We start from the raw sequence: 24,812 nt of genomic DNA on the forward strand, positions 1-24,812 counted from the left end.
TCTATAATCATTGAGTTCCTTATTAAATTGACACAGTCATGAAATTTTTTGAAGAGATGTTTTCGAAGATTATCTCCCTGATCCATGAGCACAAAATAATTTTTTTTAGGGAGAATAACAAGCTGGACAATCGTGTTTTAAAATCGGATTATTTTCACCTCCGTTATGCAAATAAGCCACTTTTGTTGGTTCGTGTCACAGGGGCACAACTCATTGACGGATGTGTACATCTGTATTTCATCACAAGTTATTTGAGCGTTGATGATGCCGATGTGCCAAGCTTTTAACTGTTGCAATCGTCGAGAAATTTGCCCACAGGACCCGGAAATTGTTTTTTTGCATCCCTGACGTACAAAAAGGTCGTCAACGGTCATGTGCTTTATGGTTGAAAAAACTAGGAACAACCAAAATCTAACATCAAAATGTATGTTCATTCAAAATTGCCCGTTTCCAAAGACCACTTTGAACCATCGGTGTTCGTATTTGATCAACAGGCGATCCCTACGTTCGAAACGAGCCTTGAAAATTGCTGAAACACGACACCATACTGACACTTACCGGGCGAGAGTTGATTTGATGCCAGGCCCATGTGACCCAAGCTCCGAGCCTGCCCTCAAGTAGTTATTTAAATAAATAGAATGCTAGCAGAGCCTACCTCTTGCTTCTCTAACGGACCAATTAGTCATCCTGTTTGCCAAATAATGCTCTTTTGGTTCACTCGGTCTGTATCGAGTCCATGGCTCAATGGCCTAAGCCCTAATGGATAAAGCATTAGACCCCCAAGCTGGGGATTGTGGCTTCAAATCCTGTCTGGGTTCAATGTTTTTTCCCCTTACTTTTTCAAGTCTTTTATATCGTCTTGAATAAAGTCTTGTACGATGAACAAATGTATTTTGTTCGTATTTAAAATGTATCTTGTGAAAAATGCCAGGGGCATAGAAAAGGCCCCTTTATATGGGAAGTTCCATGTGGCAAAGTAGAGAAAAGAAGGGACATTCCATAGCTTGTAGAAAATGCCAAACAATAGAAAACAAGGGGCATTCAAAAAAATCTCATGTGCATGCTTGACTACCCTTGTGTTCTGAGGAGGAATCGAGTAATGCTCTAGAAAAGGTCATATACAGGGGCGCCAATTTGATTCATGCAGCTGCGTGAAGAAGTAAATGTATTGTTACGGATCTCAGAGACGGCACTCCCCTTAGCAAGGGGGGGGGGGGGGCTAATCCCCTTGGCCTGTTAAGCTGGCCGTCTCTGGTCCTGGTATTTATAACGCTCTTTTGCGGGGTGAAATTGGTCAGGGTTATTGGTCAAGGTGTTCTCCCGAATACCTTTACCAATCCCTCCGCAAAACCCGGAGACAAGTACCGCTCAAACCACGGACAAGATGGTATTTGCCGAGCGGTTTAGCAATCCGCAGCTCGAGCCATTAACAACGAACAAACCCGACTCCGAGCGTTTGGCCAAAATCGCGCCACAGGTATTCAATCAGGGAAAACACAAAAGCGACCGGATGAGAGGAAAACCCAAAGAATAAGAAGGAACAGGTGTAATTTATTAATTATGTACAAAACCAAAGAAGAAGAGGAAACGAAAGTAATATACAGAAGAAGAAGAAGAAGAAGAAGAAGATACACAGGGCAGCCTTAAGCAGTCTTATATTATTCCCCAGGACAACAAACAGACTCACACGACAGGGAATGGCAGGCAGGAATGACTGGAAGAAGGAGAAGGGTCAAAGTGGGACAGCAGGGCTGGAAGGTTCGGGCAAAGGCACAGCAAGGAGGTCCGCTCCAGGTCCACCCTCCGGGCTGGAGCGAACAGCCAGCAGCAGCTCCACGTATTCGGTTTCACACATGGTCGGACAATGTCAATTGACTACTGTATTGTTGTCGCCATCACGGACCCACTCTTCTGCCTCACGATCCAGCGGTGCGCTCGCCTGGTATCTCCCTCATCTGCCGGATCACGTCTCTCTCCTGAAGCAGTCCCTCCCAGCCGCTTTTATTGTGCGCTCCTGTATCCAGCCGCCGGCTCCTAGGACACGCCTACCGGTCGGCTCACCTTGGCCCTGGTTGGCCGGTAAGGGCTTGCTGACTCCACCTCCGATGACGAGTCGACGTGCTACACCTTGTTCTGGCGGCTCCGCCCCCTCTTTCCTCGGCTTGACCGCATGGCTAATGGCGGTTTGGGGCCAACAACCGCATCAAGGCAAGGAGCAGCGAACGCTGCTTGACCGTTACTTTGCGGAGATGCGGGTGAGGCGATTGGGGAAATCGAAAAGGGCCTATCTTATTTGATTAATGCAACGCAGATTCAACTATTGGGAATAGATCCTTAACTGAAACACATAATAATGAAATAACTACGGAGAGGTCCTCTGGTTTGCTACGTGTTGTACATGGACTAACTAGGGTGCGATCTTTAACAAGCCAATTGATGGGGATATTTACAGGGGAACATTTATAAAGGATGCATTTACTAAAATTTACTAGTGAAGGTTCTAAAAACCGTAACAGTATTTTATTTGCCAGATGTAGGGTGCCCCTTTATATGACCTTTTATTGAGCATTACTTGATTCCTTCTCAGAACACAAGAGTTGTCCAGCATGCACATGATATTTTTTGAATGCCCCTTATTTTCTATTGTTTGGCATTTTCTACAAGCTATGGAATGTCCCTTCTTTTCTATACTTTGCCACATGGCACATACCCTTATATAAAGGGGCCTTTTCTATGCACCTGGCATTTTACCCAAGAATTCCTATAATTTTCAACTGTAGTTTTTCCAGATTAAATTAGCATTTGGTTTATTGCATCCTCTATAGTCTATATACTCCTGTGTCCAGTATCGGTGTTCATCTTGTATTAGCAACAATAAAATGGATTAACTTTGTTAGAATCCTTTGGTAATATCCTTGTTGATTTAAGGTCCTGTCTGGGTTTAAATACAATGTTGTTAACAAGGAGATTGATTTTGGCATGTTTCGAACATATTTTCGCCATTGTCATTCATCATACACTAAGTCATGACTTCAACCTGTATCTTTTTATATTGAAGCAGCATCTGGTACCAGCTTAAAATCAATCAAAGAAATGATGCTCTGTGGTAAATCATGTGATATCTTCCTTGTTTGTTACATCCTCATGCTCGTATTAAAATTGCACGTTCTTATTTAAAAGTAATTTTTTTAAACTTATGTTGGCCCTCTTTTGTATAAATGTTTTTGTTATTTTAACTTGCAGAGTGAAGATGTTCCTCCATGATATTCACATTATTTCATGATTCTGAAAGACCATGATTCAAGCTAATGTTCTTTTCTTTTTAACTATTATTCAGCTCCACAGGGCTAATTGTGTATTCAATAATTTCCCATTGAAGTTAGAGGGTGTATTATACATTTTGTGTTGTTTTGGCCGTTACAGGAATAAAAACTGCTTTTGAGCACCGCCACAATGACGTGGCTTTTATGGCAAAGCGCTGCACTATGGTGCCAATTGAGTGGGTTTGCCGCCGGGTTGCCACTGGTTCCTTCCTTAAGCGCAACCCTGGAGTTGTTGAGGGCTATCGATTTTCACCCCCCAAACTTGAAACATTCTTAAAGGTGAGCAGGAATATAATTCTAAGGTTAAAAAATGATTTTTTTCAGCCAGCAGAATTGGCAAAGTACATAATTTGGCTTTGTAGTTTGTTCTTTTTTATTTTATTTTTTTATTTGTTCTTCATTATCTAAAAGTCAGTGTCCAAACAGTTCATATTATCTTACAGTAGACTTTCAAAGACAAATATCCTCGAATTTGAATTTTATAATTCAAATAGCTTCCTGTCCAAACAATTATCACCAATTTCAATGTTAATGATTTAAACTTGACCTTTTTTGTTGTTTGAGCTGTGACTTCTACTCACTGACATTTGTTGTTTCAATATATACAGACGTGGCCAAAAATATTGGCACCCTTGCACTTTTTAAAAATAACTCACAATTTTCTCTTAAAAAATAAGTTGAAATTGACAAAAGTATTTGGTCTCCACAATTCTTTATTTCACTGTTAATATTACAGAACCTTTGTTTTTTGATTTAGAACTTAATATATCCTTTAAAATCAGAAAATAAAAAGAAATGGCATTGACAAAATTATTGACACCCAAGACTATTTGGTGGCACAGACTGTGGACAAAATAGCTGCAGGCCTATAGTCCTATAACAGCTTCCTATAGCCATGAATGAGCTTCCTACACCTCTACTGGCAGTTTGGCCCACTCTTCTTGGGCAAACTGCTCCAGTTCTCCCAGATTTGAAGGGTACCTTCTCCCAACTGCTGTTTTCAAATCTCCCCACAGGTGTCCAATGGGATTTAGATCTGTACTCATTGCTGGCCACTTCAGAACAGTCCAATGTTTTGTCTTGAACCATTCCCGGATGCTTTTTGGAGTGTGTTTGGGGTCATTGTCCTGCTGCAAGACCCATGACCTTCGACGGAGACCCAGCTTTCTGACACTGGGTTCAACATTGCGCTCCAAAATGCCTTGGTAATCTCCTGATTTCATGATGCCATGCATACATTCAAGGCACCCAGTGTCAGAGACAGCACAGCAACCCCAAAACATCACTGAACCTCCTCCATGTTTGACTGTAGGGAAGGTGTTCTTTTCTTTGAAGGCTTCATTTTTTTTTCTGTAAACATAGAGATGATGTGCTTTACCAAAAAGCTCCTATTTGGTCTCGTCTGTCCACAGGACATTCTCCCAGAAAGTTTTTGGCTTGTTCAGGTGTGTTTTGGAAAACTCCAGTCGGGCTTTCTTATGTCTCCTTCTCAGCAGTGGAGTCCTCCTGGGTCTCCTACCATGGAACCCCCTTCCATTGATTTTGCGACGGATGGTGCGAGTTGAAACTGTCGTACCTTGTGTCTGAAGGTCAGCTTGAATCTGTTTGGTAGTTGGTCGAGGTGCTTTCTCTACCATTTGAACAATCTTCGATCAACTTTTCTTTTGCGGCCACGTCCAGGGAGTTTGGCTGCAGTGCCATGGGGCTTAAACGTCCTGATAACATTGCGTACGGTGGACACAGCAACAGTAACATCAAGGTCTATGCAGTTGGACTTGTAGCCTTGAGATTGTCCATGCTTGGCTACAATCTTGTGTCTGACCTCAGAATGCCGTTTTAATTTAAATACAGATCGCAAGTACACTGGAGCAGTGTCGTATCGAGGACAAATTACGCTCAGGGCGAAATGGTGTGTGTGTGTGTGTGTGTGTGTGTGTGTGTGTGTGTGTGTGTGTGTGTGTGTGTGTGTGTGTGTGTGTGTGTGTGTGTGTGTGTGTGTGCGTGCGTGCGTGCGTGCGTGCGTGCGTGCGTGTTTTTGCTAGCTGAAAGCACCCGGCGTTGCCTGGTTTATTTTTGAATGAATTTACTACTATAATTCAGCTTTTACTCGTGGCTGTAGAAGATTGACTACTATAATTCAGCTCAGCTTTTAATTGTGAAATGGGCCCAGCCGGGCCGATGCGGCCTCGACCGGCCTCGCCACCAAGCCTATAACCTTCCCGGGGCCCGTCCCGGCATTTTTTGTATTCGAGGCTTCCTCCTATCTTTCACCGTTAAGTAGATTAGCTTGCGCAGACAAACAAAAACATTCTTTTATAATATAGAGAGAAGATATATATATATATATATTATATATATATATATATATATATATATATATATATATATATATATATATATATATATACATATTAGAGTGCCAGTTCTGAGAACCAGGGTAGAAGGACATCCACACATGTAGGTTCAGAAGGTAGTTGTATCATTAATATTTGTATTCAGATAGCCTAATCCATGGTTTAACTGGAACGCCACTCAGTCGAGCGCATACTCCCGCCGTGGATTTAGTTGGAATAATACGTTTTGTTTAACATCCCCTCTCCCCAAAACAATTAATAAATGAAAAAGAAAGTAGGCCCTTTTGGTCAGATAATTAATTTTGATATATCTCGGAATTGGAGGAGAAAAACATCATTTAAGAATAAGAATAAAAGCTTTAATGCAGTAAAACAGAACAAGTCTTTCCCAAAAAAATTCCTGGATCTGGAATAATATCCTGAGCTTCACCAAAAACGAATCGATTCTTCCTTATCCCAAGGGCAATCATCCCACCAACTTTCATCCAAATCCGTTCAGAACTTTTCCAGATATCTTGTTCACAAACACATGAACACACACACACACACACACACACACACACACACACACACACACACACACACACACACACACACACACACACACACACACACACACACACACACACACACACACACACACACACACACACACACACACACACACACACACACACACACACACACACACACGGACGGACGGACGGACACGATCGAATGCATTACTCCCTGGCGGGAGTAATAAACCTGAAAATCGCAGAGCCAGAACCAGAATTATTTATTTGGTCTGGGAAGCCATGCGGGGTTTCTTCTTCTTCAGCCTTTCACAACCCTGGGGGAATATGCGATCTTTTAAAAAAAAAGTTGGAATTTTGCCAAATTTGTTTTATTCGTTTGTTAATATACCTCAGCCATTGACAAATCTGGAATTATAATTTTATTTGAGGTTCAAATTAACCCGGGACATTGTGTCAAACGATGCCTGCAAGTCTGTACATGTGATAAATAATTAATCGTCCACAGTCGAAGACTTTTCTTCTTCACGCAATAACAACTTCCAGCTTCCAGACCGTACATCCAATCTTCAAATTTTGCGCACTTGTTACTCTTCATGACTTCTACTACAGTATGATGTTTCACGTCAATCAATGAAGTGGTTCAAGAGATGTAAATGTTTTTATTATTTGCGTTTAATTAACGATATCTGCCAAACCACGTGACCTATCGCAAATTCCAAAAGGGAATTTTAGTCGACTGATATGCTGAACAGATTTGTGAAGTTTCCCCTCGATTAGATCACAAATGAGGGAGGACCTAGGTTTTAAATGTTTGTGCTTAAAAACGTCATAACTCTGAAACCATGTGATGCATGACGTCATGCTCTGACTTTTTTGTTCGTCATGGGTATGCGATTCTGCCTGCAAAGTTTGGCCTCGATCTGTTCAGGCGTTTTGGAGAAAATTGGATTTTAGTGTTTTTCACTCAATAACATGTCGGCCGAACGACGTGACCTGTGACGTCATAATTACCATTAAAATATTCTGCAGACCGAGTCCCTCCTATGGTAAAAATTTGCTCTCAATTGGTCCAATTATTGCAAAGAAAATGGTTTTTAAAGGAAAACAGAAAAAGAAATTCCTAAAAAAACTTCCTGGATCTGGAATAATTTCCTGAGCTTCACCAAAAACTAATCAATTCTTCCTTATCCCAAGTGCAATCATCCCACCAACTTTCATCCAAATCCGTTCAGAACTTTTCCAGATATCTTGTTCACAAACACACGCACGCACACACGGACACGATTGAATGCATTACTCCCTGGCGGGAGTAACAAGAGAAGGGGAATATGCGTTGCAAAGGGCTATGGAGAGCTTCTTCCTCCTCCCATTATCGTGGAGAGAGAGTTCTTTAATAATTTAATAAGTTCTTTAATAGTTCTCTCCAGTTTCTCTTGGCACACAAAAAGAGCTATCAACAACTGAACGACCAAGCCTAGTCCCTTTTCAGGGTCGACGCACAGACCCGGACCACACATTTTCCTCTCTACGCCATACAACATACACTTGCACCACGGTATCAAACTGATTATACTGACCCTCCCTCAGCCCCCTTTCTACCTGTATCAGGATTGGTACCCGTCCGTCGACGGTGCCCAAGTGAGGCTAAAGGCTCATCAACAAGCCCTGAACTGTACTTTCCCCCTCTTACCCACTTCCTAACTACTTTCCTCGCTGTGATTTTGATGATCGGTGCGATTGTGCATGTTAGATAAGTAAGATTGCAGAAGGGGTTACTCTGCGTTACGGGGGATAAGACTTTTGGTGCTCTGAATTTGAACATTATAAATTACAACTGTGCCTTTTTATTTTACATCTGATTACTGTGCCTGTTTTTAATTTTTTTTTTTTTTTTTTTCTTCTAATTCTGCTAATAATTTTTCTAATTTGTTTTTGTTAATAACGTTTCTTTAGCCAATTGCCTGTGAATATTCGCTCGTTTCTTGGTAAATAGTTATTTCCAACCTACCTGTTTTGTCTCTTTCCTATTGACTCTATTAAGGTGTCATAGTGACAAGCTGGCAAGTTCTACAGCAACCAATTGGCTCCATAACTTTAGCCGATACGTATTTGGTAGCTCTGCTAGGCTCCACCTGATTAAGTAGTTCGACAGATATGCATCAAGGAAGTGTGAGCCCCTCTTGATATTGCCAAGCCACCGGAACGTCAATGTGTATTAGCAAGGTCCTTGCCAGGTTTGACTGGCAACCCATGGAGTTATCCATAGCCGGTGGCCTCAGGACCAGGGTTTCAGAAATTCTTATTGCAAATATAATTGACACTAGGTTTTATTTGTTATACTTCCCATAGGATGATGCAAATAATGACCCACAGTGGTCCACAGAGCAGATAATTGCAAAGGGGCTATCACTTGCGGGTCGCACCATTGGACGAGCTGAAGTGGACTTGATGCTGGAGACGACTGCAGCAATATTTGATATTTTGGAGAAGATGTGGACAACGCAGGACTGTTGCCTGGTGGACATGAAGGTCAGTAAAGGAGTTTGGGTGTGTGGGGAGGATGGGGGTGTAAAATTGATGGGACAGGAAGGGTCTGAGTTATTGCATAATTTTTATTTTATTTTATTTTATTATTGCACCTACACTAACTAGATTATTTGCATACACTGTTGAGCAATGATAACAAACATGAGGTTTAAAATCTCACCAGACCTTTGAAAATTGCTTTCCAAGCCTTATGGGGGCAGGCTTTGCCTTAAATGTAGTGAAAGTACATCTCCTGCAACTTGAGAGTTCATAGAATGCGATACCGCACACAGTGTCTTTGGGCGTTCTCAAATAATTAAAAAGGGTTCTTACGATTTTACTCTACGGTATGCGACCATGTATCAAAAAATCGGACAAGTTCACCACCAGAGAGTTGAGCAGAGAATTTGAATGAACAAAGTTGCACATCGTCATTGCAGCATATATATTCACAAATGCAGACAATTTTTTTGATTTATTATTTATCCAAGATTGAGGTGGGGGAGCTATGAAGGAGCGAGGTGATTGAGGATAAAAAGTCAATGGCTTGACAGTGAGGTGGTGGGAGACTGAGGAAGAGGGGAAACACAGAACCTGCATGTAAAAGGGTTAAGTTGGGATTTTTTTTAAAAACCACCTTTAGAGGCCATTTTTCCCCGCAAAGCGGGGGTTGGCCTTTTTCGGGAACCGTGGTTGTTGTTTTTTGGTCCCCTTTTTGAAGCAATGTTTTACGGCCGGATGCCCTTCCTGACGCCAACCCTTTTTGCCGCCTTTAACGACAAACAGGGAATTACCAGTGAACTGGTACTCAATTTGCCGACCTCGGAAGGATGACAGGCTGAGTCAACCCCCCTGGCGTTAATTCAGCGATCGACCGGGATTCGAACCCAGGATCCTGGGATCCTAAGCCGGCACCCAAGCCGCTAGCCCAACACCAACGATCTATCCCAACTATCCCAAGTTGGGATAGATCGTGTTAATAGGGGTGAGTAGTGTACGAGTGATTACATGAAATGGTAGCGTACCACATTTTAAATCCCTGCAGAGAACAGTGGGATGGAACCATCATTTGGAGGTCTTTCCACTAAAGAAAGAATAGAGGGTTTTTTTTTGATTTTTTTTGTATACTGAATCAAGGCTCGTGAAAGAGCTAACATTTATTTCACAAACAAATCAACCAGACAAACAAAATATATAAAAAGAGGGAGCGGAAGACGAGATGGGGAGAGAAGGGGAAGCACACCATAATGCAAGAATGCAATGCAAGATGCAAGATAATAATGCAAGAAGATGTGTGCATTAAACCGTGATTTTTGGAGATTAACCAAGATGTGGTTACTGGAAGAACGCGTGCGTCTTGGAGTTTCTGGGGTGTATCGATGGACTTCTGGGAACAGAATAAACAAGAACTTCAGAGTGAGCTGGCGTAAGATGGAGGAGTAAGCTTCAGCATCATTACCCCGATTGGGAGAACCAAAAGGTGGGGTTAAGCAATTGGGTCATGTCCACTTGTCATCAGTTTATGGTCGTCAGTTTATGATTGATAAACAGCTTATTTAAATTGAATCAAAATGTTAAATTTTGAACACGAACCGGAAGACAAACCTGCCATTGAACAGCACGTTTTCTCTGAATTCGTCCTAATTGCACATGCGCAGAGGAGTGAGAATATCTTTACCATGTGTGCCTGCCTGGAGGTCAAACAAAATTGAAAATCATTCAAAGCAGGAAATTTACTGTTTTTAAGGATGTCATTAAGGACACTAACAACAGGCCAGAAGAACTAATGTAATTTGTTAGATCGGGTGATGTAATAAACACTTGCTAAGACGGCAACAAAACCCGGAATTTATTTATTTATATGCCTTTAAATCTTTATTTAAATTGCATTATATACTTGTACACTGGAGAACACAAATCGCCTTCATAATACTTCGAAGAACCTCCAGTTTTTGCAGTACTTGGACATGTTAGAGTGGTGTATAAGATTCAATAGCGCTGAACTTCCTGAATTTTTAAAACCATCTTTAAAATCATTATTTATTAAAATTGAAGTATATATTTGAATGGGTGATGTCGTGTTCTATGTACCCTCTAGTTACCCTCGCCAGAGGAGAGGGTATTGCATTTGAGTCCGTTTGTTTGTCTGTCTGTCTTTGTTTGTTCGCACAGAATAAATATGATTTTCTCTGCAAACATTGGTCCGATTGACAGGAAATTTTCACCATTGGTGCAACTCCACTTGTAGAATTTTTAAATGACAATTATGACGTCATTGGTCACGTGGTTCGGCCACAATCTTGGGGAAATCGAAAAACTTTGCACCTCTATCTCGGAAAGCGCTGAATAGAAAAAAATTGAGACATGGCTGGCTCATTGTGAAGAACTCTCCATGGGGAATAAAATATGTAAATGATGTCATAGGTGCCTCCATTATGACGTCATAATTCGATAATTCGACAAGTACAAAACTTCATCCGATGAAGATGAAATTTATTGAGCATCATGTGGGTATAAATTGGTGGAGAAAAAAAAAGAATGATGACGTCATCGGTCACATGGTTTGGCCGCCATATTTGTTTTAACACAAAAGCCCTAAAAACCACTGAAAGTACATCCTTGCAAGGGTTTGCAATCTCTGATTGCTCTTTTTCTTGTTTATTTAGTAATACGTATTTTACACATTATCGTGATGTGGTGTTGGCTGGTGTTGGTGTTGGCCTGGTGTTGGCTTAGTGGTTAGGGTGCCGGCTTGGGATCCAAGGGTCCTGGGTTCGAATCCCGGTCGATCGCTGAATTGACGCCAGGGGGGTTGACTCAGCCTGTCATCCTTCCGAGGTCGGCAAATTGAGTACCAGCTTGCTGGGATGAATGATCCCGGTGTGTACCCCGGTTTCGAATAGGTACACCGTATCCCTGCGCATCGTAAGAGGCGACTAAGGGTTGGCGTCAGGAAGGGCATCCAGCCATAAAAACATTGCCTCAAACAAGGAACCATGATTGTCATGGGGCCCACAAGGCTAACCCCTGCTCTAGCGGGGAAAATGGCCTTAAAACGATCATTCATTCATTCATTCGTGGCAAAGTAGAGTACCATGATAAAACATTGTATTTTGAATGTGTATCGGTCATGCATAGAATTATCCTCCCCCCCCCCCCCTTTTTTTATTTTTTTATTTATTTATTTATTTATTTATTTATTTATTTAATAAACCCTCGCCAGAGAGGTTATTGCATTTGAGTCTGTTTGTTGTCTGTCTGTCTGTCTGTTTGTCCGCACAGAATAAATATGATTTTCTCTACAACCGTTGTTCCTATTGACAGGAAATTTTCACCATAGGTGCAACTCAACCTGTAGAATTTTTAAAAATAATAATTATGATGTGATTAGTCACGATGATGATTATGATGTGATTATGATTGGTCACGTGATTCGGGTACCATCTTGGAAAAACCGAAAAACTTTGCAGCTATATATCTCTGCAAGCGCTGCATAGAAATAATTGAGACATGGCTCATTGTAAAGAACTCCATGTGGAATAACATCTGTTAATGTCATCTGTGCTTCCATTATGATGTCATAATTCGACAAGTACAAAACTTCATCCAATCAAGATCAAATTTCTTGTCATGTAGGCATAAATTGGTGGAGAGAAAAAAAAAATAGATGTCATCGGTCACGTGGTTCGGCCGCCATATTTGTTTTTACGCAGCCTTAAAAACCACTGAAAACACTTCCTGGCGAGGGTCTTTAATCTCTGATTGCTCTTTCTAGTTTCCTTTTTCTTTCCTCCACTTGATTGACCGAGGTGATGGTTTCACATTTTGATAAGTAAATGCAAACTGATTTTGTCGCTGTCTGTTTTGAACAGGTGGAATTTGGTGTGTGTAAAAGTAGCAAAGAAATACTTTTAGCAGATGTGATAGACAATGACTCGTGGCGCTTGTGGCCAGCTGGTGATCGTACTCAGCAGAAAGATAAACAGGTGAGCTTTTGTAGGTTTTTGTTTTTGTAAATGTGGAAGTGGTTGTTCTGGGTAGCCGAGTGATCGTGATGTTGTTTCGCATCACAATATTTTGATACAGAGCTTGCTTCCTTTTTTGATTTGTCTGTGTAATCAGTTTTTGTTTTGCCTTTTCCCTCACCCTCACCCTCCTTACCATCTCACACTCTTCACATCTTCCATTTTCATCCTCACCCTATTTTCCCTTTTCCAATCATCCTCATAAAATCCCCCCACCACTTTTCTTCCTGCACTCCCACCCTTTTTCTTCCTGCACTCCCACCCTTTTTCTTCCTGCACTCCCACCCTGTATATTCCTGCACTCCCACCCTGTATATTCCTGCACTCCTACCCTTTATTCTTGTACTCTCACCCATTTTCTTCCTGCACTCACCCTTTTCCTCCTGCACCCCACCCCTTTTCCTCCTGCACCCCACCCCTTTTCCTCCTGCACCCCACCCCTTTTCCTCCTGCACCCCACCCCTTTTCCTCCTGCACCCCACCCCTTTTCCTCCTGCACCCCACCCCTTTTCCTCCTGCACCCCACCCCTTTTCCTCCTGCACCCCACCCCTTTTCCTCCTGCACCCCACCCCTTTTCCTCCTGCACCCCACCCCTTTTCCTCCTGCACCCCACCCCTTTTCCTCCTGCACCCCACCCCTTTTCCTCCTGCACCCCACCCCTTTTCCTCCTGCACCCCACCCCTTTTCCTCCTGCACCCCACCCCTTTTCCTCCTGCACCCCACCCCTTTTCCTCCTGCACCCCACCCCTTTTCCTCCTGCACTCTCTCTCTCCTTTCCTCCTGCACTCCCTCTCTCCTTTCCTCCTGCATTCCCTCTCTCCTTTCCTCCTGCATTCCCTCTCTCCTTTCCTCCTGCACTCCCTCTCTCCTTTCCTCCTGCACTCCCTCTCTCCTTCCTCCTGCACTCCCTCTCTCCTTCCTCCTGCACTCCCTCTCTCCTTTCCTCCTGCACTCCCTCTCTCCTTTCCTCCTGCACTCCCTCCCTTTTCATCTTGCACTCCCTCCCGTTTCCTCTTGCACTCCCCCCTTTCCCTCTTGCACTCCCCCCCTTTCCCTCTTGCACTCCCTCCCTTTCCCTCATGCACTCCCTCCCTTTCCCTTGTGCACTCCCTCCCTTTCCCTTGTGCACTCCCTCCCTTTCCCTCTTGCACTCTCCCCCTTTTCGTCTTGCACTCCCTCCCTTTACCTCTTGCACTCCCTCCCTTTTCCTCTTGCAGCTCCATCTACCTTTTCCTCTTGCAGCTCCATCTACCTTTTCCTCTTGCAGCTCCATCTACCTTTTCCTCTTGCAGCTCCATCTACCTTTTCCTCTTGCAGCTCCATCTACCTTTTCCTCTTGCAGCTCCATCTACCTTTTCCTCTTGCAGCTCCATCTACCGTTTCCTCTTGCAGCTCCTCTCCATTTTCCACTTGCACTCCCTCTCCCTTTTCCGCTTGCACTCCCCCCTTCATCTTTCACTCCTCCCACCCCTTTTCCTCTCAACTTCCACCCTTCTCCCCCATTGTCCCCTCACACACTTCCTACTTCCTACCCTAACATCTCTCCCCCTTTGTCCCCTAACACCCCTCCTCCCTCATTGTCCTCTCACACTCCTCCTTCCTCCATTGTTCTCACAATCTTCCTCTCCTCCCCATTGTTTTCTCACATCCCTTTTCCTCCCCCTCGCTCCCCCCCCCCCCCCACCCCCCACCTCCCACGTCCTCTCGTATCCCCCTTACCCATTGTCCTGTCACACCCCTCCTCTCATTTTTGTCTTCTTTCATCTTCTTTTGAAATATAAGGTGATTAAAGACACCTGGTGAGTTCATACATTGTAATCACCTTGATTAACTCTCACCCTTCCCCAGGTCTACCGTGATCTAAAGGAAGTGACCCCTGAGTCTCTGAAAGTTGTGAAGAAAAACTTTGAGTGGGTGGCAGAACGAGTTGAGGTCTGGAGAGCATCATCATCTCGCACTTTATAATTTTCAATTTTCACAGAAGAGCTTCATTTCATTTGAAAGACAGAAACACCACACCTCCATGGTGTATAGAATGGATGTCAAAGAAGTAGGGAATAAGCATGTCAATGTAAGCATGAAAAGTAAGCAAAATGATTTGCAGATGTAAAATCAAATCATTCAAATAGAAGAATGAAAAATTTCCAAGTAAATTTGGCAATTCATACAAAAATGCTTCAAAGTGCTGGGCATTTCATAGTTTGACAAAAATAAGTTTTCATTTCAGATGTTTAAAAATAAGAAACCGAAATATAAAAACGTTTTTATATGGAGATTGAGATGCAGGGAAGAATATTAAGTTACACTCTTGTGGGGCTCACTTCGTACAGGTCTGATCGCCACCCTTCTGCAGCCTTCTCCTCGAGTTTTTGTTTTGTTTTTGTTTTGTTTTGTTTTTGTAAAGAATTATCAATTAAATTAATGAAAGGACAAAACATGTAATGAGGATCCTTGTATGATTGAATATCTTGAAGCCTTTGTTGTTGAGAGAAAAATAGATGCATGCAACAATCTAAAGCTTCGTCAATACAAAGGATTTTTTGAGGTAATACAGCACCGATGGAGGGGAATTATTAATTTGTCATTTACTTGTACGGTGAAGAAAACTACTTTGTGATCGAAATTTTTGACCAGGTCAGATCGAGGTCAACTCATCACATCCTTCCAGGTCTTTTTCGGCCTATGCGTGGTGTCGCCATTCGCGGTGTTGTATTGAACCAGGAACCAACGGGAAACTATCCCCCCTTTCTCATTCAAACAATTCCCCGACATTCGCGATTTCAACATTCACGGCATTTTTCGTATCCCCCGCGAATGTTGGTGTCCGGCTGTATGTTGAAATTTCAGCCCAGCAAGCTTGTCGATAGTTTTTATTATTCTGATGTGAAATCTTTGTTGTTTTTTTTTTTTTTTTTTTTTTTGTCATTTGGATGCAGCTTTTGTTGCAGCCAACAGGAGCAAAAGGTCGTGTCGTTGTGATTATGGGGTCTGCCTCGGATGAGCACCTTGGGCAGCGCTTGCACAAAGCAATCGGTGCATATGGTGTGCCTTGCCATCTTCGTGTTTCATCAGCCCACAAGGGGCCTGACCAGACACTCTCCATGAAGAACCAATATGAAAGTGAGTTTTTAAGGAAAAAAAACAAAACACAATTTAGGAATTTCTTCAGGTGTGAGTTGTGTTATTTCTTGCCGTTCAAACTGGTTAAGTCCTTTAAAGGACAACTCGGCAACTGTTGTATAGAGCACAATACCTTACCCAGTAGGTCACTGACAGTGACCTGATAAACGTCACGAGATGGTTACCAACATGAACCCCACATTTGGTTTGACTGGAATTTAGCCAGGTGGAATCTGTAATGTGCACCAGTGATTGATGCTATCAGATGGGTCCGCCACTGACGTACAGTGCTCAAATTGCTGCATTGCCCTGCCTGTAAAGCACCAGTCTAATTGTTTATAGTTCGGTAAATAATCAAACTCAGACAGTACAGCCCAAATACAAGTGTGCTTACCCCTTGTATAATAATAATAATAATAATCATCATCATCATCATCATACTACTCGTATAATGGAGGTATGTGTGTATGTATGTAGTCAAAACTCCAAGGATTGCTGTTTTCATAACTTAAAATGAATACATAACTTTTTTGGGGAACTTTAAGCTAGCAATTTTCATTTTGACAATCTTTTGTGCTATACACCAGCAAAATGAATTGTTTTTTTGTTTGTTTGTTTTTTGTCTGTAAATTCAGTTTTAGCCTGAGTTTTCAATGCTGAATAATGTGAAAATGCAGAAGTCACCTGTCATTTTGACGGGCTTTTATGCTAGTCCTTTTAACTGACACTTTATACAAGTTTTATGCCTGGAATTTGACAAACTAGATACAAGTGGATCTTGCCTTGCATAAGAGCTAGAAGTAAGAGATAATTGTTTATTTTTATTCTTTATTATCAAGGCCTTCACTATGATTTTGAAATGGATACTTTGTTTCATGGAGGAGTGTTAGGAAGGGGTGTCTCCTTCCATTAAAACAAGGGACCTGAGCTCCTCTCCCCAAAAATTGTAATATATGGTCTTTATGAGGAATGTCTATTATTGGGGTAACACACATCCCATGGTGTTGCTACCTGGTGCCCTGGTACCACCTGGGCCTGGTGTTGCTAACCCTGGTTAACCCTGGTGTTGGGCTAGCGGCTAGGGTGCCGGCTTAGGATCCTAGGATCCTGGGTTCGAATCCCGGTCAATCGCTGAATTAACACCAGGGGGGTTGACTCAGCCTGTCATCCTTCCGAGGTGGGCTAATTGAGTACCAGTTCACTGGTAATTCCCTGTTTGTCGTTTATTTTGTTTGTTTGTGTTTGTGTGTTTGTGTTTGTTTGTCGTTAAAGGCGGCAAAAAGGGTTGGCGTCAGGAAGGGCATCCGGCCGTAAAACATTGCTTCAAAAAGGGGACCGAAAAACAACAACAACCACGGTTCCCGAAAAAGGCCAACCCCCGCTTTGCGGGGGAAAATGGCCTCTAAAGGTGGTTTACACATCCCATGAAGTTAGGAACCTGTCAGTTTGAAGGATGGTCATGTTTTTTGAGATTTTATAAAGTATTGTCCTGTGACCGTCTTTGATTAATATCAGGCGGTCACAGATACCGATCGCGAAGGCCTTAACCTCTGAGGCGAAAACTCGATGGCGGATTCCAGAACCAAAAAGCTACACCAAGCGCGCGGGATGTAGGGGAGCGGCGAGAGCCCTGCAGCCTTACCTATTAAATCAATCACCCGGAAACTGCGTTCAAGTATGTACAGCAAAATAATATAAGGGTTTATTTAAATAAAAGCAAGGACAGGAAAATGTGACGATAAACCTAAGTCCTAATTTGGGATCCCACACACACAGATATCAAATACAGACGAGGGATTATAAACGACCAAAGTAACACGTTCGTTCTGTAAAGTGTAACTGCGGAGCTCAGGCTTATCTGGTCTTTGTCGTCTTGTCTTTGGCCGCCGTCCAACACGGCTCCGTTCGGCCCCGACGTACCCACGAGGCCTTGCTCCAAGCCCCACAAGCGCGGATCGCACACCACGAGGTCCCTCGCTCCAAACTCCAAAGCACCAAGCACCGCTCCCAGCACCACGAAAAAGCACCGCGCGTCCAACGCAGGCCGGCGACTCCATACAGGTCCAAAGCAAGCGAACTCCACCCGGGCCACGACCCAACTCGGGCTGCGCCAGACGAAGTAAACCGAGCGCTGCTAGAGACTGCCGGAGCACACGCGTAGATGTCCAAACACCAAGAGAGCAACTCAACTACTGGTCAACTCAGGCCGTGAACTGCGAACCAACGCAACCAGTGACAGGACTCTCCCCACTCGAGATCGCAGCGGGACTGCCAGGGCCAGGAATCTGCCAGGAATCTGCGTGCAGAGTTCCGCGCGCTCTTTTTATAACCTCGGGCGGTGACATCAGACTCGGCGCGGCACCCAACCAGAGCCTCGTAACTTCCCGCCCTTTGTCGACCCGCTTCGCGCCTTCCGCGTCCATCCGCGCCAACCGATCACAGCCCTCCTGGGCGTGGTACTCAAGGTGGATAGGCCTGTCGGAGGTGTAAATGGCGGCGGCCATGCGGCGGTATCCTGGCCTGGTTTCTTCCTAAGTCATGTCGGGGGAGAGGGCGTTATTTAGTGTTGTACTAAAGGTCCTAACTAAATGTCTAAGTGGTGTGCAGTGCCAAAAGGACAAAGGTTTGGCTAACCAGGTGAGGACATACAGGGGCGCTACTCTTTAATCCCTAACTCTACTTAACACACAAACCTCCTGGTAGATTCACAAGTATACTCCTTACCTGACAAAACGCCTCCACATGAAGAACTTATTACAGGTAGTTTTCCTTACCGCGAAACCTCAAAGCATGTTACCTACTCAGCTCTATCTGCTCTACATATCACTACCCCGCCAGACATAATAGTCCGTGGGCTGAGTAGGGTTTACATGCACCCCCCCACCCCCTACAACTTAACTTCCCGGGTATGTCCATGTACCCCCCACCTTAGGGGTTAGGAAAAACCATGTTAACAGAAAAAAAACTCATTCCCTCATAGTTTGACCTCTGGTGACCTCATTAGTGATCTCATTTGCATATAACACGTCATTGTAAAGAGTGTCCCAGGACAAACATTTTGAGGGGTCATATGCAACCATAGGATGACTAGGTAAAAAGTTATGGCCATTTGAATTTCGCCTACCCCTAATTTTTGGAAATCATTGACACGGGGGGGGTAACATCAAAATATGCGTGGGAGGTACCTTGGGAATGAGTTTTTTTCTGTTAACATGGTTTTTCCTAACCCCTAGGGTGGGGGTACATGGACATACCCAGGAAGTTAAGTTGTGGGGGCGGGGTGCATGTAAACCCTACTCAGCCCACGGACTATAACAGTATCATCCAAATTTTGGCATGAAGATGAATATTAACTTCCGTATACTTCCATGAAAATGAGCCCGATTCATTATTTCACACTAATAAGAATAGTAAGTTTGCTGGTATGGATTCATGATCGTCAAACATGTTTTAAGACTGCCACTGCAAAATTACGCAACAGAATGAGGTTTCTTCTAATCGATGCGATGCGAAACATGTCTAATCGATGCGAAACTTTAAACATAGGAGGGACTCCCCATGGAGAAGATTTTATTGATAACTGAGGACATAGGTCACATTGTATGGCAGCTAAATTGGATTAAAGGGAAAAAATTCGACATCGTTTTCTCCAAAACCACTCACCAAAAAAAATTGAAACTTGGAATATGTCATCAACTCTCCTTGGAGTATATAGGGTGTTAACGATGACGTCATCCGTGAAGTGGTATTCCAGCCATAATTGGTTTTTTTTTTTTTTTTTTTTTTTTTTTTTTGTATACAAGATCGAGGCTCGTGAAAGAGCAAACATTAATCACACAAAAAGACAAACCGACACACAAAACACAAAAAACAAGGGGAGCGGCAGACAAGATGGGGAGAGAGGGGGGAGGACACAAAAGAGAGGGGGAAGAAGGGGAAGGACACAAACACAACATTTGAGAGCAGGGACATCGGGAGGACTTGGGGGGAGGTGGGAGAGGATTAAAACATATGAACACTGCAAGGACTCTGGGGTGAATTACCGGGGGTAGAAAAGATCAAGGTTTTCGATGGGGGAAGATAAGAGATGGTGGTGAACAGCTGTTTTAAAGACCTGGAGGGAGGAGTGGGATTGAAGGGAGTGGGGGAGTTTGTTCCAGAGGCGGGAGAAAAGGGGAATGAAAGAGTGAAGGTGAGCAGAGAGCCTAGACTTTGGCAGTTTAACCATAAGAGGGTTGCAGGCAGATCTTGTGCGACCTGAAGGAATATTGGGGGGACAGAGCACAGAGAGAGCTGGGGGAGCAAGGCCGGAGAGGAGTCGGTAGAAGACAGAAAGACCACCAACCTGCCTGCGGTGAGTGAGTGAAAGGCCCTCGGCGTTGACTACATCGCAGGAGATTCCAATGATTCTGAAAGCTTTGGCCTCAACAGCGTGAAGCCGAGCAAGGTGTGAGGCAGGAGCACCAGCCCAGAGGGGGGAACAGTATTCCATTGAGCTGCGGATGAAAGCCTTGTATGTGGTGAGGAGCTCAGGTGTGCCAAGGAAGGACTTCGCACGACGGAGGATGCCCAGTCGGCGACTGGCTTTGGAGGCCAGCTTGGAAATGTGGTTTTCCCAAGAAAGATCATGGCAGATAGTGAGACCCAAAAGCTTGAGCGACAGAACTTCTTGGAGAGGATTGTTGAGAAAGTAGATGGGAGGGTTGTCCAGTCGGTCCTTTCGGAGAGACATTGTAAGAGTGTGAGATTTGTCAGGATTGAAAGACATGTTCCACTTGTTTGACCAGTCTGTGATTTTGTCCAGGTCTGCAGAGAGTGAGGAGGCTGCAGACTGCCGATCTGAGGGATGAGGAATGGAGCGACAGAGAGTAGAGTCGTCAGCAAAGAGATAGAGAGGATTTTCAAGAGAGTCAGAGAGATCATTGATGAAGACCAGAAAAAGCACAGGGCCCAGAACACTACCTTGGGGAACTCCAGCCTGAACAGGAAGAGGAGATGAGAGAAACCCATTCAGGGCCACACGTTGACTACGACCAGAGAGGAAGTCCGCCAGCCATGCGTGGAGATTTCCATGGATACCAAAGGAGGAGAGTTTGGAGAGCAGAGCAGGGTGCCAGACCGTATCGAAGGCACGTGAAATGTCAAGGGAGACAGCTCTAATTTCCTGTTTGGCGTTGAGGACCTCCATCCATTGTTGAGAAAGCAGAAGCAGCATGTCCAGAGTTGAGTGACCAGGTCTGAAACCAAATTGATGATCAGAGATCAAGCCATTGGAGAAGAGGAAAGATTTAATATCTGAAGCAATGATGGATTCCATGACTTTGCTGATAATTGGGAGAAGGCTGATTGGTCTGTAGTTGCTGGGATCTGTTTTTGCACCTTTTTTGTGCAAAGCGGTGATGTTGGCTGATTTCCAAGCAGATGGCAGATGACCTTGAGCAAAAGAGAGGGTGAAGAGAACAGAAAGAGGGAGTGAAAGAGCAGAAGAACATGATTTTAGGACCCGTGGGCTGATGCCGTCAGGACCAGTTGCAGAATCAGAGTCGAGGGTTGACAGAAACTTTTCCACCTTGTCAGGAGGAAAGGACACAGAGTCCAGGAGCAGCTGGGTACGACTGGGTACGGTGGGTACAGAGAGGGATGGGTTTGGGACACAAGATTTAGAGGCAAACACAGAGTTGAGGCATTCAGCTTTTTCACGTGCGGAGTCAGCCGTTAAGCCGTTTGAGGTGAGGGAGGGGATGGAGGGGGAACAAACACCAGAAACAGATTTGACCAGACGCCACCAGGATTTGGAAGAGGGAGACAGATAAGAGAGTTCAGTCTTGAGAATGGTGAGATATTGTTATTTGAATTGACAATTGACAATTGAATTGACATTGACAATTGACATGTCATATTGGTTGAATGACAATCCTCTGAAAATTCTGAAACTTTATATATCTGACCTACAACCTGATGGTGGTGAAGAATTAAATTTATGACGTCATCAGTTATGTGGTCTGGTGGCCATATTGGATTGAAAATAAAAACGTAAAAACGCTCTTCTGCAGAACTGCTTAATAGATCGATGCAAAACTTCATACATATAATCGACTAGCCATGGGGAATATAGCTTGAAATTATTTTCATATTATTCTATATTGACAATTTAGCCCGAATGTGCACAAAAGTGATCATTAAATATCTTAATAATCAATAAAGCTGTGGTAATGGAGAAAAATAAGGAATGATAATGACAAGAAGAGGACACCAAATAATAGTCACATTACTGAAGCAATAAAACCACCTTTAGAGGCCATTTTTCCCCGCAAGCGGGGGTTGGCCTTTTTCGGGAACCGTGGTAGTTGTTGTTTTTCGGTCCCCTTTTTGAAGCAATGTTTTACGGCCGGATGCCCTTCCTGACGCCAACCCTTTTTGCCGCCTTTAACGACAAGCAGGGAATTACCAGTGAACTGGTACTCAATTAGCCGACCTCGGAAGGATGACAGGCTGAGTCAACCCCCCTGGCGTTAATTCAGCGATCGACCGGGTTTCGAACCCAGGATCCTAGGATCCTATGCTGACACCCTAGCCGCTAGCCCAACACCAGGGCTAGCCCAACCAACATTACTGAAGCAATGATCTTTAATAATGAGGAGCATTATCATTATTTAGAATTCCAAATATAACCAATTCAAAATGTTAAAGTGGTCCTTTTTCTCACATTGGGATGCATATGTGACACTATGGGGTGCATTGATGATACAGGTATATGGGCCATAATAGTTGCGTGTTCAGTTAATGGTGGTATCTTTTGTTCAGAATAAGTGCACGAGGCGAGACTATGCACTCCACAAGTGTTCTAGTTTTGGTTGTAATTGGACTTTTGAATGGCTTGTGTAACGGACCAGTGTCTGGGTAAGGTTGTCTGATGTGGCCTACCTGGGTGGATAGGGTAAATAATTTTAGGCACTTCGGGTGATGTTGTCTCGGCCAATCGGACGTTGATTGAGCTGTGTTAACCAATTTGGGAAGTTGGAAGCTGATGTTTTGAGCATTAATCCTTCGTTGGAGCAAAAGTTAAATGGCTGATAAATCGGTCAATCAATCTCAACTTTAACTTGTTGTTCAGGGTGGAAGGTTGAGAAGTTCTTTATTTTTATTCTTGTTCCTTCCTCTTTCTATTATGGCATATTTGTTTATCATGTGAATGTATTTTGCTATGGCTTCTTATTCAGCAGACAACATTTCTGTAAGTTTTTGTGTGCATGTCTTTGACTATTGCTGTTGAGTTCTTATGTCTCCTCAAGTCGTGTGTTTTTCCTGTGCTTATGTACTTTTGCTCCCCCGTTCCTCTCTCTACTTTATGCCCTTGATCCTCCATTCAAAATTTTAATCTGTTTTGTGAAGTCTCGTTTTTCATTTTTTAAAATATCCACATCTTTGTTCATAATAATAATTGGCTGTTCCAGGATGTGCAAAGTGTGATAACTTTGTTTTGTTTGACTTGTGTTTTGGTGCACATTATGATGTTACAGGTGATGGTGTTCCAACTGTATTTGTGGCCATAGCTGGCAGAAGCAATGGACTCGGCCCAGTCCTTTCTGGAAACACTGCTTACCCTGTGATAAATTGTCCACCACTTTCTCCTGAGTGGGGAGCTCAGGATGTGTGGTCTTCACTGCGTATGCCAACCGGTAAGGCTGTCATATTTTTGAATTTTGAATCTGCTTTGGTAATTTTGAATTTTGATTTAATTTATTATTATCAATCCTCCAGAAGTTCTGCCTTGACCTCAAATGTGATTATCATATTTATTTCCACAAAGTTTCCTCTGGCCACCACAGCTATGGCACTACCACCCTGGGTAATTCAATGCATTGATTTTATTTTGGGTGGGGAGGGGGTAGGGGGGAAGGTATTGGGGGGAGTGGGAGGGGTTATTTTAATATACAGGGTGGGCCAAAAGTCACTGGAGGTTTTCTCAAGGAATTTGTTTTTTTTCGATTAATTGTGAAAAATAATGTCCTGCAAATGGAAGCCCCCATTGGCTTCTTCGCAAAGTCTTGCTCTTTCCAAAACGTGAGCCATCACAGAGGACAAAACTCCTTGATCAATCGCTGCAATTTCCTCGGAAAAATCAGGATCGTCCTTTACGAGTTGCTGCAATTTGGTTGCAAATGTTAGTCAATCTGCTGGATCTTGAGGTGACATTTCATGCACCATTTGAATCTTGTAAGGAAACCGCAACAAATCTTTCTTCATTATCCTTCGCAATGATTATCTTGCCATTCCCAGCTGAGTTGCACATTTACGAATTGACGTTTCTGGGTTTTTGTTAACACTCTCCCCAACACGGTCAATGTTTTCTGGAGTTCGACTTGTTTTTGCTCTTCCACTGCGGGCTGAGTCATGAACAGACTCCTTTGAATCAAAATGAGCAATCTAGTTCCGAAAAGTGTTTTCTGATGGTTGTTCTCGAGCATTAAAATGATTGTGAAATTTTCTTTGTTTGAATTATGGATTTCCCACTGGAGTAATAAAATTCAACAATGTTCACGCACTGGTCATTGGTAAATGTATTCATAATGTATCTTCCTGCTTTTCTTTTTCTGTAAAAAAAAAAAAAAAAATTTTTTTATTTCAGGACAAAAAAGTTATAAATAAAGAAAACCTTCAGTGACTTTTGGCCCACCCTGTACAAGTTTCATTACAAGGTATTTCAATGCAGGAGGAGGCAATGGGCCCATTAAACCTGTGCAATTGTTGCCAGCCTACGTGTGTTTGTGCTGTCCTTCTCCTCCTCCTCCTCCTCCTCCTCCTCCTCTTCCTCATCCTCCCCCCTCCCCCACCCCCCCTCCCGTCTTCTTCTTCCCTTCAAAAAGTTGAGGACTGATTCCGTCGAAACGTTGTGGACAAATTGGGTATGTGACCAGGACAAATTGATTCAATTTGGGTGAAGA

At 43.4% G+C, this 24,812-nt stretch overlaps 1 protein-coding gene across 1 annotated transcript in view; it reads left to right on the forward strand.

The window, feature by feature from the left end:
• The window catches only part of PAICS (phosphoribosylaminoimidazole carboxylase and phosphoribosylaminoimidazolesuccinocarboxamide synthase), a 35,986-nt gene that overhangs the window by 6,649 nt on the left and 4,525 nt on the right, over positions 1-24,812 (forward strand). Inside the window, exons 3-8 of the mRNA XM_068133023.2 lie at positions 3,424-3,602; positions 8,545-8,724; positions 12,594-12,707; positions 14,596-14,679; positions 15,684-15,867; positions 23,388-23,546. Coding sequence (XP_067989124.2) covers positions 3,424-3,602; positions 8,545-8,724; positions 12,594-12,707; positions 14,596-14,679; positions 15,684-15,867; positions 23,388-23,546 — 900 coding nt within the window. The remainder of the gene's footprint in view (positions 1-3,423; positions 3,603-8,544; positions 8,725-12,593; positions 12,708-14,595; positions 14,680-15,683; positions 15,868-23,387; positions 23,547-24,812) is intronic.

The sequence above is a fragment of the Myxine glutinosa genome, chromosome 4, assembly GCF_964187855.1.
Source record: "Myxine glutinosa chromosome 4, kmMyxGlut1.1, whole genome shotgun sequence".
Classification (NCBI taxonomy): domain Eukaryota; kingdom Metazoa; phylum Chordata; class Myxini; order Myxiniformes; family Myxinidae; genus Myxine; species Myxine glutinosa.